The 14,120-nt window shown below is 42.2% G+C and overlaps 3 protein-coding genes across 7 annotated transcripts; 2 read left to right on the forward strand and 1 right to left on the reverse strand.

Annotated features, from left to right (window-relative positions):
* The first annotated feature begins 516 nt into the window (after positions 1-516).
* Positions 517-5,201, forward strand: LOC118412298 (CMP-N-acetylneuraminate-poly-alpha-2,8-sialyltransferase-like). Of its 4 annotated transcripts, none has more exons than XM_035815086.1 (5): positions 517-653; positions 2,030-2,158; positions 2,757-2,951; positions 3,113-3,691; positions 4,149-5,201. In XM_035815086.1, exons 1-5 carry the CDS (start codon positions 637-639, stop codon positions 4,423-4,425), a joined length of 1,197 nt encoding a protein of 398 aa, XP_035670979.1. In that variant the 5' UTR covers positions 517-636; the 3' UTR covers positions 4,426-5,201. The 4 variants fall into 4 exon arrangements, with proteins under 4 accessions (XP_035670979.1, XP_035670982.1, XP_035670981.1 ...); XM_035815089.1 differs by having other exon boundaries at positions 523-653; positions 2,047-2,158; XM_035815088.1 differs by lacking the exon at positions 517-653 and adding an exon at positions 754-909.
* A 465-nt stretch (positions 5,202-5,666) lies between these two features.
* On the reverse strand, positions 5,667-9,254 carry LOC118412285 (kelch-like protein 41). Of its 2 annotated transcripts, XM_035815058.1 has the most exons (4): positions 9,147-9,254; positions 8,651-8,783; positions 7,922-8,084; positions 5,667-7,466 (listed from the first exon to the last, which is right to left on the reverse strand). In XM_035815058.1, the coding sequence occupies exons 2-4, from the start codon at positions 8,761-8,763 to the stop codon at positions 5,709-5,711; spliced, it is 2,034 nt and encodes a 677-aa protein (XP_035670951.1). In that variant the 5' UTR covers positions 8,764-8,783; positions 9,147-9,254; the 3' UTR covers positions 5,667-5,708. The 2 variants fall into 2 exon arrangements, with proteins under 2 accessions (XP_035670951.1, XP_035670953.1); XM_035815060.1 differs by lacking the exon at positions 8,651-8,783.
* Positions 9,255-11,051: 1,797 nt separating this feature from the next.
* Positions 11,052-14,030, forward strand: LOC118412326 (acetylcholine receptor subunit alpha-type acr-16-like). The gene is made up of 4 exons (XM_035815126.1): positions 11,052-11,102; positions 11,642-11,708; positions 12,647-12,786; positions 13,951-14,030. Exons 2-4 carry the CDS (start codon positions 11,657-11,659, stop codon positions 14,005-14,007), a joined length of 249 nt encoding a protein of 82 aa, XP_035671019.1. The 5' UTR covers positions 11,052-11,102; positions 11,642-11,656; the 3' UTR covers positions 14,008-14,030.
* Positions 14,031-14,120: the final 90 nt, after the last annotated feature.

Raw genomic sequence — 14,120 nt, forward strand, 5'->3', positions numbered from 1 at the left:
ATTTCTTGTGCAGAGTGTGAAATTATCATTTTTGAAAGATGACCAACAATTATAATAAATTCTGTTCCTATAAACTGAGTATCTTCAAGGTGTAAAGATAGATACTGAATGCTGTTAAGCTAACAGTTTTAAAATATCAAAGTACTTGTTGCTAATGACATTTGAATGGAAAATTGCAATTTTTTGTTTAACTCTGATTGACATAAAAGCCTTTCTTAAAAGCTGAAGTGTCGTTTCTGAAAGGACTTGGTTGATAACATCTCAAGCACACCATAAATGCGATAAAAGAAGCACACGATTTCTTCAATTCGCTCTCAAAATTAACAAATCACCTTCCAGACTTATCTAACTAAGGGACAATTCGTTCCTTGGCATGATGAAATGTTTGATGCCATTCTGAACACAAAAGTGTGGATCACTGGTAACTCGAAAGGTGTCGCTTTTGTAAGGGCGATAACAATCTGTCATTTGTTGGCTTCTGACGTCACCAACCTGTTGGACAAGATTTCGAAAAGGTCAGAAGAATTAACATATAATTTTCCTTGCTAACATGTTCGCCCTACAGTGTCATCTAAAAGATAACAATCATTGCAGTGATACGTCGTCTGATTGAACAAAACCGAACGAGAAACATCAATGAAAACATTGTCAAGGTACTGATGATTTTCAAAACGATATCTTTTATTTGGCAGCATCACAATTGTCTTTGAGGTCAGGGGTTAAGGTATTTTTCACCTCAGGCTTTGTTAGACTCCACATAGTAGTACAGTACACAGGTAAGGACACGGCACGTTCTGCCATGTTTGGGAGGTGTTCTTGTTACTGGTGTTCATCCTTCTATTAGAAGGATAGCCAATAGAAGGATAGCCACTGTCCTTTCCATCTTCAGTTGTATGATTTGCCAACTAGGTGAGTGCTAATTAAATTGAGTACTAACTAGGTTAGTGATAGTTATTGTTTTGTTTAAAATGTTGAAGTACTTGCACTGGATGTCGTTAAGCTTTCTGTGTGATTGGACGAGTTGCGAACGGTGTTATACGTCCTATATAACGCCATTCTAGAATCTACAGTCAAACCTGCGCAGGCAACCACCCCCAGTCACAAACCACATTAAAAGAGTCCCGTTCGTTTTTACATGCATATGTTTTAATCACACCCTGTCCTCAGCAAGCACATTTATCATCCTTGAGTGGTTGCTGAATCCAAGTTTGACTTTACAGATTTAATTGAAGTATGGTGGGGAGTTCATAGTTCACATGGGGACTGTTGCTGCAGTAGTATCATGTTACTATATGACTCTTGCTTCGGTCTGTTTGCCTGAAATGTCAGAGTACAATTTAGTTATTATGTCAGACATTTGCGACCAACAATTTGTCAGACAGTTACATATTGAATCTATATTGAATTATCCACAATTGTCTGTTATTGCATATTAGATATTTGACATCAGTCGAATAATCGTTTACTTCAAATTCTTTTATGAAGGCCTGGGGCTGAAAAGCAAAGGTCATGTATATGTGATTTGAGAAGGGACCGCCCAGAAACAAAGTAAGACTGTCTGGAATAATGTCCTTTATTTTTTCCTCTGTGCCATAGTGTAGCTGATTTTCTATTCAACGGTTCTAGTATATCACGTACAAGATAACTGATTTCCGCACACGTACAAACTTGCCTCCCTCGGATGGGACGTTGAAAAGATGTCCCGTGTTTTAGGGCAACCACACCTTAAGGACCCCAATAGGCTTATTGAAAAGGGTAGGGGTCCATTCCGAGTGAGTTGATCAAATCATCTGTCCGGATGTGCAGCTTGTACTCTTTAGTAGAAGCGTGGTATGTTATGCCATTGGGTAGTTTAACGAGTATACAATACAAATATCATCACTGAAAAAATGTAAAAAAAGAAAATTGATTAAATAATTTACAAAAAGACCGTAATTCATGTTATAATAAGCCATCATTGAAAACAAGAAATGTATAGGAGTGTGTCAAAAAAAGGGTTTCTCATTGATCATGAACTTCTGAATTTCAGATTGTTGCTTTTTCCAGTTTTGAGGATGGCGGAGTTCGATCTCCCTCGTAGCTGGTTCCTGATAGTTGCGACGTGGTTACTGATGATGACTGGCAGCTATTGGCTGGGAGTCTACACCGTCAACTATGGGTACGTCTGTGTACACGTAGCACACATAGTGCAACGACGTCATCAACATGGTTGTTGTATCTCGTGTTGGCTAAAGGTTGGGGAATATATACTACTGGTATATGTACTATCTGGGCCCAGCTGTGGGTATTGCGCATTTCATATTTGCCTCGGGCATTGCTCGACCCCATCATAGTTAGGCTGTGTAACAGCCCAAATCGAAAGTTAAGGCACCTGGTATGAATGTACCCTAAGGTATTATTTTGACTTTGAGGGTGTTATTATGGGATGTTACACCGGTTTGGTGACGAGTTTTTCCATCGCCATTCCTCTATTCACCATCAGAATTTACTACATGTATCACTAAAAAGTGTTAAGCAAGAAACAATATGTTTTGGTGTACTTTAAGCAATACATAATTAAGGTTTTGTCCTTAGGCTATGCCTAGCAGACAAACGCCATTATATTATAATCTCGCTCGATTAAATCTTTAGAAACGATTGACACTTAAGCTTCATAATATAGCTAGCTGCCGTAATGTTGTACAATGGAACAATCCAATGACATGCAGGCTACCTAAGTCACAGTTCTGTAAGTGCTGTTTTACATGTTAACACAGACTTGATGACCGAAGAGTAAGAAACGCAAGAAGTCTGAGTCTGCTGCAGCAAGTTCAAGGCGGACCGATAAAACAGTCCGCAGCCGACTCACCACAGCGTCAGCAGCGGATGAAAGTAGTCCCCAGTCCGGACGGGCCGTGGCACGGAGACAACGACTGGAGGAACAAACATTTCAAGACGGCAGATGATATCAGGTAAGGTTACGCAGATAGTTTATTGGCCAATAACTCTTCTGCCGGCTAAACTCCTTCCCATTTGCCACAGCAAGATCTGCTTGGAGATTACTCCTTTTAATAGCACATACCGAATCATGTAACAAGTGTGGTGCTGTTGCTGATTCTTTTTATTTTTGCAGAAAATACATAAACACGGTCTTCAAACTCGACCGGGACATAGTCTCCTTTTCCAACTTCGACCAAGACACGGAGAAGTGCCACAAACACGGGAAGCCTTACACGGACTGTCGGGGAGAGACTCCCGTCGTACGACAGAAGTCGTGTGCGATCGTAGGGAGTAGCGGCATCATCCTGAACAGCAGCTGCGGACGCGAGATCGACCAGCACGACTTCGTCCTGCGATTCAACTTCGCACCGCTAGAGGAGTTCAAGGATGACGTCGGGACGAAGGTGGACCTTGTGGTCCTCGGCACGTACAAGCTGCACATCTACAGCAACAGCTTCGCGCCTGACGCCGAGGATAAGAAGAAGAAAGAAGCTCTGAGCGTCAAGGTACAAGGGAAAGACGAGATCTTGACTAGACTCAGGCAGTTTAACAACACCATCATCTTCTACCCGAAGCCCCTGTACGAACTGGAGATGGGCGTGCCTACCGGACCGAACCTGAGACTACAACAGCTGATGGAGATATTAGAAGAGCACCAACTCCGCGCAACGATGGCGTACAACCTGGTCACTCTAAAGGACCTCACAGTAGAGTAAGTAGACAGTAGAGTAACAGTAGAATAAGTAGATAGTAGTGTAACAGTAGAGTAACTAGCCAGTAGAGTAACAGTAGAGTAAGTAGATAGTAGAGTAATAGTAGAGTAACTAGGCAGTAGAGTAACAGTAGAGTAAGTAGATAGTAGAGTAATAGTAGAGTAACTAGCCAGTAGAGTAACAGTAGATTAAGTAGATAGTAGAGTAACAGCAGAGTAAGTAGACAGTAGAGTAACAGTAGAGTAAGTAAACAGTAGAGTAACAGTAGAGTAAGACTACTAAGCCTTACTGAGGACAACTATTGCATTAATTCAAGCCCTCCCAACAACAACGACATGTTGGGCAGCCTCCATCTGCTTCTGAGCCCTTGTGCCACACAGCTGTGAAAATACTACAGCAGGGGGCTAGTCCAGGGGTAGACCTGTAGTATCTCGATCATATTTTTTTTCTATGTAGGATGCTTCAGAAGCTTTACCCTGACGCAGAAGCGCCATCTGTCGGTGTCATCGCGTACCTCATCGCGCTGACGTTCTGCGACCAGCTGGACCTGTACGGCTTCTACCCGCTGGACTACGACCCGTGGAACCGCACCGTACTGTTCCACTACCATGACGACCCCCTTCCCGGACATGGACTGTTCCCAAAACCACATCACTACAACACCGAGTACGAATTCATGCGCGAACTAGACGCAAAAGGCGTGTTTACGTATCATATTGACAAATGTACATAGCATCCTGATTGCATTTTGTGTGCAGATACATAGGTTTGCTTTGGTGACAATATTTCTATTCTTGGTTGTTAACGTTTAACGCCCATCAAACTGCTTCCCCTCACGCACGAGATCATATTGCATTGTTTGGTAGGCACTGGTAAGCTATACTCATTAAATGAAAATTAGACCTATGAGAGATAGAATAGAAAAGAATAGTAACGATAAAAATAGAATAGCATGGTACATGTAAACTGGTACTGTAGGGTTAGTTTTTTTACTAGATCCAGGTTCATCTCGTATAACATGAGCCTAAAAGATACAATATCATAGTTATGATTAAAATAGACAGACAAAAATAAGAATGTTACTGTGCTACTACTGCTGCTACTAGTACTACTAGAAATCCTAACAATCCATGATAAAAATAATTTAGTTTAACTCTTATTACTTACTTCTACCGCTATTTCTACTTCATGTACATGTAACTATGTATAATAATTTCAGAAGCTATAAACCTTTTCTGGTACAGATATTATGTTGAGCTTTGATATTATAAGATACATTCAAGTCTACACCTCGCAGAAACCACAGTTGACTGTGTACTCAATCTAATGATTTATCACTGCACAGTTATCCAGTGATTCACAATTGATTCACATAGTAAGTGATGTGAGAGGTTCTAAATTACATTACAGGAATGTCTTAGCAATGTCCAATGTCATGGTAAGGCCACACCGACTTGATTTTATAGAAACCCTGAAACTAAAAAAAGAAAAATGCAACAAAAATAAAAAGTGTTGCTAAACCACAAGACTAAACATCCAGACCATTTTCCCAGGCTTGGCTTGTCTTATATTTACCTAGTACCTCCAGTAAGACTGTAAGAGTTAATCGCTGCTATTTCAATCATGTTTGCATTGCCCTTCTTGTTTAAAGAGGGAACAAGGGGGCAGTAGCCCCATGCCCTGACCATGTGCACATAGAGCAGGTACTCTGGTAAAGCATGAAATTTTAATTGATATGGGGTGATATGTGGCAACATTTTTATCAGAACAGACAAAAATCAATGCGCGCACAGATGTCATCCATAAAATTAAGCCAGTGTGGCCTAAATTGAATGAAGTTAGATTTGCCAAATTATAATAGGTTGTACAAGGTTTTAGTTTACGAGAACAGGTGTTGGGTGGGTGTCAGAAATAAGAAGATAACTTCTAAATGACATAAGCCATTGGTAATGTCTGATTATGTAAAAAGATATTAAAAGTCACCTGTGACATTACCTGACTTTCACTTTATACCATTCACCCTACACCTATTAACTTAGATAACTGGAACCTGTCACCATTGTCTAGTGATTCTGGAATCAGTTTGGCCACCAGACAGCTCACACCAAAAGGTAGTACCTCATCAGCTAAGTACTTCCCTATCGGTGGAGGATCGATGTCTGCCTGCTCCCAGCAGCGCGCGCCATACTTGAAAAATGACAACTGGACGGCGCTCTGATCAGGACAGCTCCACGACCATTCCTTGGTGCCGACCACCAGGACTAACTGTCCGCCATACACCACCAGTTGTAGGACGAGGAGTTGAACTTTGTTGGACAGAAGGGGAAGCCGTGGTCCTACTCTCCACTTGCTTTCTGTTGGATCGTAGATCTGCAACGTTGGTAGATGGTCGACGGTGGTCCTGTGCTTCAGGAAGTACAGCAAGCCTCTGTGAGCTGTGAGAACGGGCCGCTCATCCAGCTTGTTGATCGGGTCTGGGGGGAGGGGGAGGGTGGTGAGAGTTTTAGTGTCAGGGTCACACCTGTAGAAGACAGTGTCACCGATGAAATACAGCAAGTCGCCGCACGCTGCCAGGGTACCGACGCGTTGTGCTGGCAGCTGCTCCCATCTCTCCCAGGACTGGTCTCCCCAGTGTCTCCGTAACCACGGCGCGTCGATCTCTACACCAATCATGTCCTGCATGCTCTTCCTGTACAACCAGTGCCACGTCTGCGAGGGGTCATCTGGCGGTCCCAGCTTCATGGTGTACACATGTTCGTTTAAGTACACCAGCGGGCAGTAACTAAGGTTGTAGTTATTGTCCTGAAGAGCGTAACCGTGGTATCTCCACACCTGCTTCCTTTCCTTCGGACGCACCAAACAGTGGACGTGAAGCGGTAAGTCGTGGTCGATTCCTTCAGGGTCTATGTAGCTCAGTGCATACAGGTCACAAGTGGGTGTGGCGACCATGCTGTGGATAATGTAGTCTGTGTCCTCATAATTGTCCCACATGTGTTGGCCGATCCTTTGAGAGAAAAGACTGTACAGTTTTCCAGAGCGTGGCTCGTAGGCAGGAAAACCATGGCTGCCGTCAGAGTCTACCAACTTTGTCTGGAAGATAATCATTTCCTTGTATCTTGTCCCAAGTCGAGGTGCACAAGTAAGTACAGAAGTGTTGTTTCCCTTCACTTTGTCTCTACCAAGACTGGAAGGAACATCAGCTGAACCGTGGCTTGTGTCTTCGTCTTGAGTGTCTGAATCTGTGTCTCCTGTATCTAGTCCTTCCTCCATTCCTTCTGCCTGTCTCATAGCATCCTTAACACTCTTGCTTTGCTCTTCTAACTGCAAGTCTACATCTTCTTGGGGCATGCCAAGAAATTCGCTCACCCTTTTCACTGCTTCTTTGCAAAGATGTGGCAGACGGATGCACTTCAGCATCTCTGATCCAAACTGTTCATGTTCCTGTGATTCCTTCAGCCAGCTTTTAGCTGTTTCCAGAACTGTTTCTTCGTTATCTACATACAAGTCAACTAGGGACAGAAGTTCAACTGTCTGGCACAGAGGTAGCTGGAGAAAGTCAGGGGAGATACAGACAGTCTTGAAATACGTTTCCACATATCTCCGGCTCTTGTACTTCAGGTCTTCTATGCCGTAGGTATCAGAGAAGGCAAACATCCCCACACAGTTGTTCTCACAGACCTTTGTGCAGAGGAATCTGGAACATTCTTCCTGTATCTTCTCGCACTGATGAAGGCATGCAGCTGCACACAACTCCTGTACCTGATCCTCAGTCACCTGGAAAGGAAACAGATATTAAAGGAAATAAATGGGATAAATCCATTAAATGCATATTAAGGTTTAATATACAAGCTGAAAGAAGTGGGATGCTACCTAGCTTCCCCTCACATTATGCCTGTCAGAGAAGCTCTGCAGTCAGAAAATATTATGAACCTCTACACAAACAGCCGCTTGGAGACTGAGAACAGTCAAGTAAATCCCCAAAGATCATTGTCATTGAAATCAGATAGCAGCATCTTTGATTTGAGATTATGTTTGAAAGCCCATTTAAGCTATCCGAAGTCTAAATAAACAGTCTGTTCATGTTTCATCATTAATTGAAGACCAATAGTTTAAGTACAGGTAGAGGTCTGGACCGTTACCTATACCTGTATACCTGATGATACATTTGTATGTTGTAGGTATGCAGCTCTACTGCAGACATATACTTCACATATACACTACATCCACACCTGCAGTACTCCAGTGTAGAAATAGTCCAGGATGAGGCCCATGATGTGATGACTGATCCCGTTGATGGTTACCCTGTCCTGTCTGGCCTCCGCCAACCCTCCTGCAAACATGGCCGAGAAGTAGGGACTGTTGGCGGCCAGGACGTTACGATGGCACGGGAAGCTGTAGATAGTACAGCAGGAACATCATTAAGCTGGTTAGTACTATCACACATTATTCATTTACTGCTGCTTTAATTAGTCTGGTATCAAACTGTTCGAGCTCTAGTTTGCATGTCTGATTGCTTCCCTGCCAAATACTCTGGCACCCATCCCACGGCTGTTCTGTAACAGTAATTTAGCTTATACGGTCTATACCTGGATCGTTGGACAACATTTAGCCTGATTTAATCGCGCTTCTCAGGCCCGCGGGGAGGAGCCTACAAGCTCCGGATAGCGGAGTTTGCGTTACACAGACTAGACAACATTGCCTTAAAATCATCTCCGTTGCATGATTTCTTGACAGACTATCCTGTCAGCAACTTGTTGCAAACGATTTCTTATATATCAGTACTTTCTTATATACTCTCAATAATGATAGATATGGCTGACACCTATTGTCCTTTTCAAATATCCTTCTTAGATGCTCAAAAATGCTGCATTCAGTAGAAAATATGCACACAAAGTGTTGCGAGATCTCGCGAGACGAGGCAGGCAAATTTATTCAAACATGCATCTTAGATGCCTCACCTACGCCCTTCCACCTCCAGAGTGACGTCTGTTAGTTCCTCCTTCTGTCTCATGTCTTGTAGTGTCTGAAGGAGTCGTTCAGCCTGATTTGTGGGGTCCTCTAGACTCAACATGGCGGCACTGTAGGGTCTGTCTAACGACAGTTAACGAGAACAAAATTATACGAGAACTAACGTTAATCTATCAGATGAAGAAATCTTTGTCAAGTCTTTGCAGAGCTTTCGTAAACCTGACCTTTCAGGAAGGACAGAAGAGTTCTATGCAGAATTTCTCTTGGAATATTTCTCTTATATAGACAGAAAACGGGCAGGTTTGTACTTGTATAATTGCGAACCAAGCTCAAACTTGCCCCGGCTTGCACATGCCCCCCTCCCCACCCACACACATAAACACTGTACAACAGCCTTTATAGCAAAGTAAATCATGCAGCTTTCATGCAAATTATAGCATCGCAAATAACTAGGCTACGAAAGGCATGTAGAGGCATTGCGGATACCTTCGTCAGGTCTAAATGTTGTTTGTAGTCTTCGCCGCGCGCTCTCAACTTTGTATGAATCTCACGTCGCTCATTTCCGTCGTCTGCAATGGACAGAAAGTAGCGGGCGATTCGGAGCAGACAGAAGCTAGTGGCGACTTCGCGACAGCCTATTCGAGACTTTCACACTTAGCATTTTGTTTTACAGTTATTAAAGCATGTCAAGTATACAAGCTGACACTTTTGTCAGGAACAGGGGCAAAATGTCCCATACGTGCTTCTTTGTAAGGGTTGATTTTGTAACCGTAATCATGTAAAGCAGTTTTATGTATATGCAGTAGCATACTGTGTGATATTCAAGCAGATGTGAGGTGGGTGTAACGTTAGAGAAAGTCGTGTGATAGAAAACGGTGTTCGGGAAACAGGGGATTCGTGTACAATTTCCCCTATACACCCCCTCTGTCCATGTATCTACATGGGGGTTTCAATGTCCCATCCCTGTAACATGAAGGCAGGTCACACAGTTGGAATCGTGAATAGGATTTAAGGCCATTAAATGATTAATTTTTCATGATCACCGGGAACGCTACACTAAATGAAGACAATAGAAAATACTTCTAGTACAATACAATAGTAGTAAGTGATCGTAAGTGACAGAAATTCTAAACTTACAGTATTAGTTAGGAAGCTAAGTATAGCCATTTTTACATATGGATCATGCAAATCAGGCCTCAATAATAGAAAATACTTCTAGTACAATACAATAGTAGTAAGTGATCGTAAGTGACAGAAATTCTAAACTTACAGTATTAGTTAGGAAACTAAGTATAGCCATTTTTACATATGGATCATGCAAATCAGGCCTCAATAATAGAAAATACTTCTAGTACAATACAATAGTAGTAAGTGATCGTAAGTGACAGAAATTCTAAACTTACGGTATTAGTTAGGAAGCTAAGTATAGCCATTTTTATGATATGGATCATGCAAATCAGGCCTCAATTTACACAAGGAAATGCTATACTATAAATTTTTTGGCCAAGATGAGACTTAAATACTAGTACTTTGAAAATGTGTGTTATAAATCTATATGTGTAGAGCAGAACAGAGAACATTAATTGCATAATCAGTTTGAAGCATTTTTAATGCGACATCACTCGAAAGTTTCACATCATCGGGCGACGGTATCAGGTGCTCTATTTAGTAGATACGCCACGCTCCAAATGTGCTCAGATACGGGTATCTTATACACATGCGTTTGGCACAGCGGCTCTCGCGCTACATCAGCAGATATTGTTTGACAGTTTCTCCCTTCGGAAGGGAACTTAAAACCGTCGACCTGGTCCTGTTCATGGGCAAGCTGCATTCATCAGACCTCTGCATGTGCATGGCAAAGAACCCAGCACACTTATCGAGAAGAGTAGGCGTTGCCGTGGTTTGGTTGCCAAGGCTGAAAGAACCGTCGTGCGGCCACATAGCGCCACAGCGAGATATAGACATCCCCGGGGCCCAATAGAGAATGACTCAGCTTTACCTTGCTATCTCTGTATCTGGTTTGGTGTTGAATTACATCGATAAGCAATACGTTGACTCAATCTTACAAAGCCTGACGTTTTCTCACAATTCAGCACTGGGCGCGGGCATTAAACACTTAATCGAAGGTGTATGCGAATCCGTCTAAACCCTTGATGATGTTGATCTACAACTTTTTATGTTTATTTCATAAACAACGTTTACACACCGCAAACAAACGTTCGAGCGTTAAGACCTATTTTTGAGTGGGCGATACACCGCTGATGTTTGCACAAAGCTACCCTGACGGTGGGCTACATTATGCCTTAGGTTACAAAACAACCAGTCGGTCAAAGAGGACTACTATATCACCTTTAAGACTGATCACACGCAAATAAATGATAGGACGCTTAAGCTTGTACGCGCGCACTGTGGCACCGGGCCATTTCTTGAAGATTCTCAAAGGTAAGTGCTTTGGATAATGATATTTGTGTGCTATAAACGTTAAAGAATCAATGGTAGTGTTAGTCAAACTGACATAGCAAACTATGGGGAAATCGTGTAGTAAAGAATTGGGAGTAGAAGTAGGCGCCCGAGTTGTTCAAGATGGCGAAATCTGCTCCTTAAGAGGGCAGTTATGCGCCACAACGCCAGGCTACATAGGAACGCTTAACAAAAACCATGGATGCGAAGTCCTAAACGAGACCTACTAGTGAATCAGATTCGTTAAACTAGCTGCAAGTGTAGGGGCGTAAGTGTGAAACATGATGAAAAGCGAAGAATCACCAATTAGTGTGTTTTCAGTCCTCGTTTCTGGTCCAAGGGCAAGGACAATTTTTACAATAATGCGGACAATGCGAGTTCAATTGGATATTGATGACGACATTGCTATACTATGGTTGGATTCAGGCTTTGATGTTCTCGTGTATTCACTCTACTGGTCAATGGCGATAACATATCATCACTTTATGAAGGACGTCTAACTCGATACGATTTCATCTCAGGTCATCTGAGGAAGCATGAGGATCATCCGGTATCTTGTGGCTGTGCTTGTACTTTGTCCTGGAAGGGGTAAGTTTTAGTTACATTTACCAGTAACTTGTTTACGTTTTCCAGTAACGGTTTGTTTAGGGCAAAAGAAAGACTGTTGCGCAGAAAAAACACGTACCCCAATATCATATTTGCGATGCACACCTAATATGAGCAATCATACAACAGTTCCATCTGTTTATCCTATCCTGTTAATTATATATTTTTCTACATGCCCAGATCGCCGTGCATGGATGGTTGAGCATAAACTCTTATAAGCACATAATCTATAGTTTTTTTTTGTATCTAGGGAGTAGAATACATTTTTAAGAATAGTCTATAATAGTGTAATGGTGTAACGGCCGGGTAGATTGACCAGATTGGGTAGAGTGTTCGCCTTGCAACCGGTAGGTCGTGAGTTCGATCCCGGCCTCTAGCTAGTCATACCAAAGACTTAAGAAACGGTACATGCTGCTTTCTCTGCTTAGCACTAATGAAGAAGAGTATGGCAGTTAAACACATGCACACCATGATCACTACCAGAGGACTATAATGACTTGCATAAATGTGTGGCATCTGTCACAGATGCACGAGCAACTTTAACTTCAAGATGATAGCAGCCTGGACTTACAACTTTAACCAAATGGTCTACGTAGATGGATTCGTTTTACTTTTCCTGATTTGAATGTTTCTTTTTTCTGTCTCCCTAACTGTCCCAGATGTAGTCGGACTTTCCGAAGAGTTCCGACTGATCACTGTTTGAATGTTTTCCTCTCCCCTAACTGTCCCAGATGTACTTTCCGAAGAGTCCTGACTGATCACGATTTGAATGTTTTCCCGTACCAGATGTGGTGGGACTTTCCGAAGAGTCCCGACTAATTACGATTTGAATGTTTTCCCGTACCAGATGTAGTGGGACTTTCCGAAGTGTCCCGACTGATCACGATTTGAATGTTTTCCTGTCCCCCTAAACGTCCCAGATGTAGTGGGACTTTCCGAAGAGTCCCGACTGATCACGGACCTGCTGCAGAACTATGTATCCAAAGCGAGGCCGGTGTTGGAGAGCGAAACGGTGGTGACAGTTTCCATTGACATCTCACTGGCGCAGATCATCCGAGTGGTGAGAGAAATGCTCTTCATTTTCCTTTTGTTTCAGGTAATTTTACAGCTCTAAGGTGATGGAAAGTCTTGGCTAGAAGACATCTAGTGTCGTCATGCTATGTACGTACCAGGGGTTAGAATTCGAAGATCTTGACAGATTGCATAACTGCAAATGAATAAGAACTTATATATGAGCACACTCACATTTCTTAATGTTTCTGATGCGGTGACATGGTATTATTGCATTTGCTTTCACAATTCCATATTGCAAATTTTCATAATGATTTGTAATTCCACGTACAGAAACGACCAAAGTAGCAACTCTCACTCTAATGTATTTTGTACCATGTGTGTCAAAAATGATTGAAGACTTATCAGGACTTTAATTAAATGATGAAAACCGTTTCTCTGTTTTATGTATTGTCTGACCCTTACCCCTTCCCTCATGACCTCAATGAAAAGTGGCCTGCGGGCCGATTTGAGCTTCTCATAAATAAACAAAGTTCAGACAAAAAGTTTCGCCCCATAAAATCACCATTGTGCAAATTTTTCTTTCTGCAATTAAAATAGACAAAGTACTATTTATAAGTAGTTCGTTAATTTTCCGTTGCGGAAGAGGAAATATAGTTCTTAATTGGTATGGGGTGATTTAGGATACCTTAAAAGTACTGAGGGGAATAGACCTGTTATGCAATCCTTAGTACAAACATGGTCCCCTTTACCTCAGCTCGTTTTACCAGTTGGTTGTTCCCATATCCTCCCTTTATTGTGCTGCTGTTGGGCGAGACAGGGCAAGGGTGACAGGTGCATTGTGGGACCGTGCGAACTGCGTTACGCCATGTTGGATTCCATTGCTGATGACGTAACGTTACACGCCCTCATCGATATGCCAGGCTATTGGCTGCAAGATACCCATGTCCCGCGGGTACAATACGATGTAGCTAACGTTACTGGCTTCGTTTGGATCGTTCTTTGTCAAGCATATAAAAGGATTAGAGACAAGGGTGATTAGGATTATGTTAAACGGTCTATCTGTCATTATCTCAATAAGAGAGATAAGTATCGTCTTAGCTGTGAAATTTCAGCTTTGTACTATGGTCGCAAGTTGGCGCCAGAATGTTTTTATTGTTTCGCCTTCCAATGATTATGTGTAAACAAAAACACATCTTTTCTTTTTTGGCAGGACGCCAAGAACCAGCAGATTGTTACAAACCTTTGGATGAGACTGGTGAGTTCATGAGTTTTTTTAACGTTAATAAGCAATTAAGTTCGTTGCATTTAGATAGGAAAAACCTTAATGAAAAGTAAATTTGACCTCTTCTATCTGTTTTCCATACTTATAAAATAGTACTG

Source organism: Branchiostoma floridae, chromosome 3 (assembly GCF_000003815.2).
Source record: "Branchiostoma floridae strain S238N-H82 chromosome 3, Bfl_VNyyK, whole genome shotgun sequence".
NCBI classification, from domain to species: domain Eukaryota; kingdom Metazoa; phylum Chordata; class Leptocardii; order Amphioxiformes; family Branchiostomatidae; genus Branchiostoma; species Branchiostoma floridae.

Bases quoted from the DNA above. Each gene is read 5' to 3' on its own strand.
- LOC118412298 (XM_035815086.1), top strand. The intron at 2,159-2,756 runs GTACGTCTGTGT...ATGTTAACACAG, and splicing joins GTCTACACCGTCAACTATGG to ACTTGATGACCGAAGAGTAA. The intron at 3,692-4,148 runs GTAAGTAGACAG...TTTTCTATGTAG, and splicing joins CTAAAGGACCTCACAGTAGA to GATGCTTCAGAAGCTTTACC.
- LOC118412326 (XM_035815126.1), top strand. From the start codon at position 11,657: ATGAGGATCATCCGGTATCTTGTGGCTGTGCTTGTACTTTGTCCTGGA. The intron at 11,709-12,646 runs GTAAGTTTTAGT...TAAACGTCCCAG, and splicing joins TGTACTTTGTCCTGGAAGGG to ATGTAGTGGGACTTTCCGAA. The intron at 12,787-13,950 runs GTGAGAGAAATG...CTTTTTTGGCAG, and splicing joins TGGCGCAGATCATCCGAGTG to GACGCCAAGAACCAGCAGAT.
- LOC118412285 (XM_035815058.1), bottom strand. From the start codon at position 8,763: ATGTTGAGTCTAGAGGACCCCACAAATCAGGCTGAACGACTCCTTCAG. The intron at 8,085-8,650 runs GTGAGGCATCTA...TACTATCTACAG, and splicing joins CTGGAGGTGGAAGGGCGTAG to CTTCCCGTGCCATCGTAACG. The intron at 7,467-7,921 runs GTGTGGATGTAG...TTTCCTTTCCAG, and splicing joins TCTACACTGGAGTACTGCAG to GTGACTGAGGATCAGGTACA.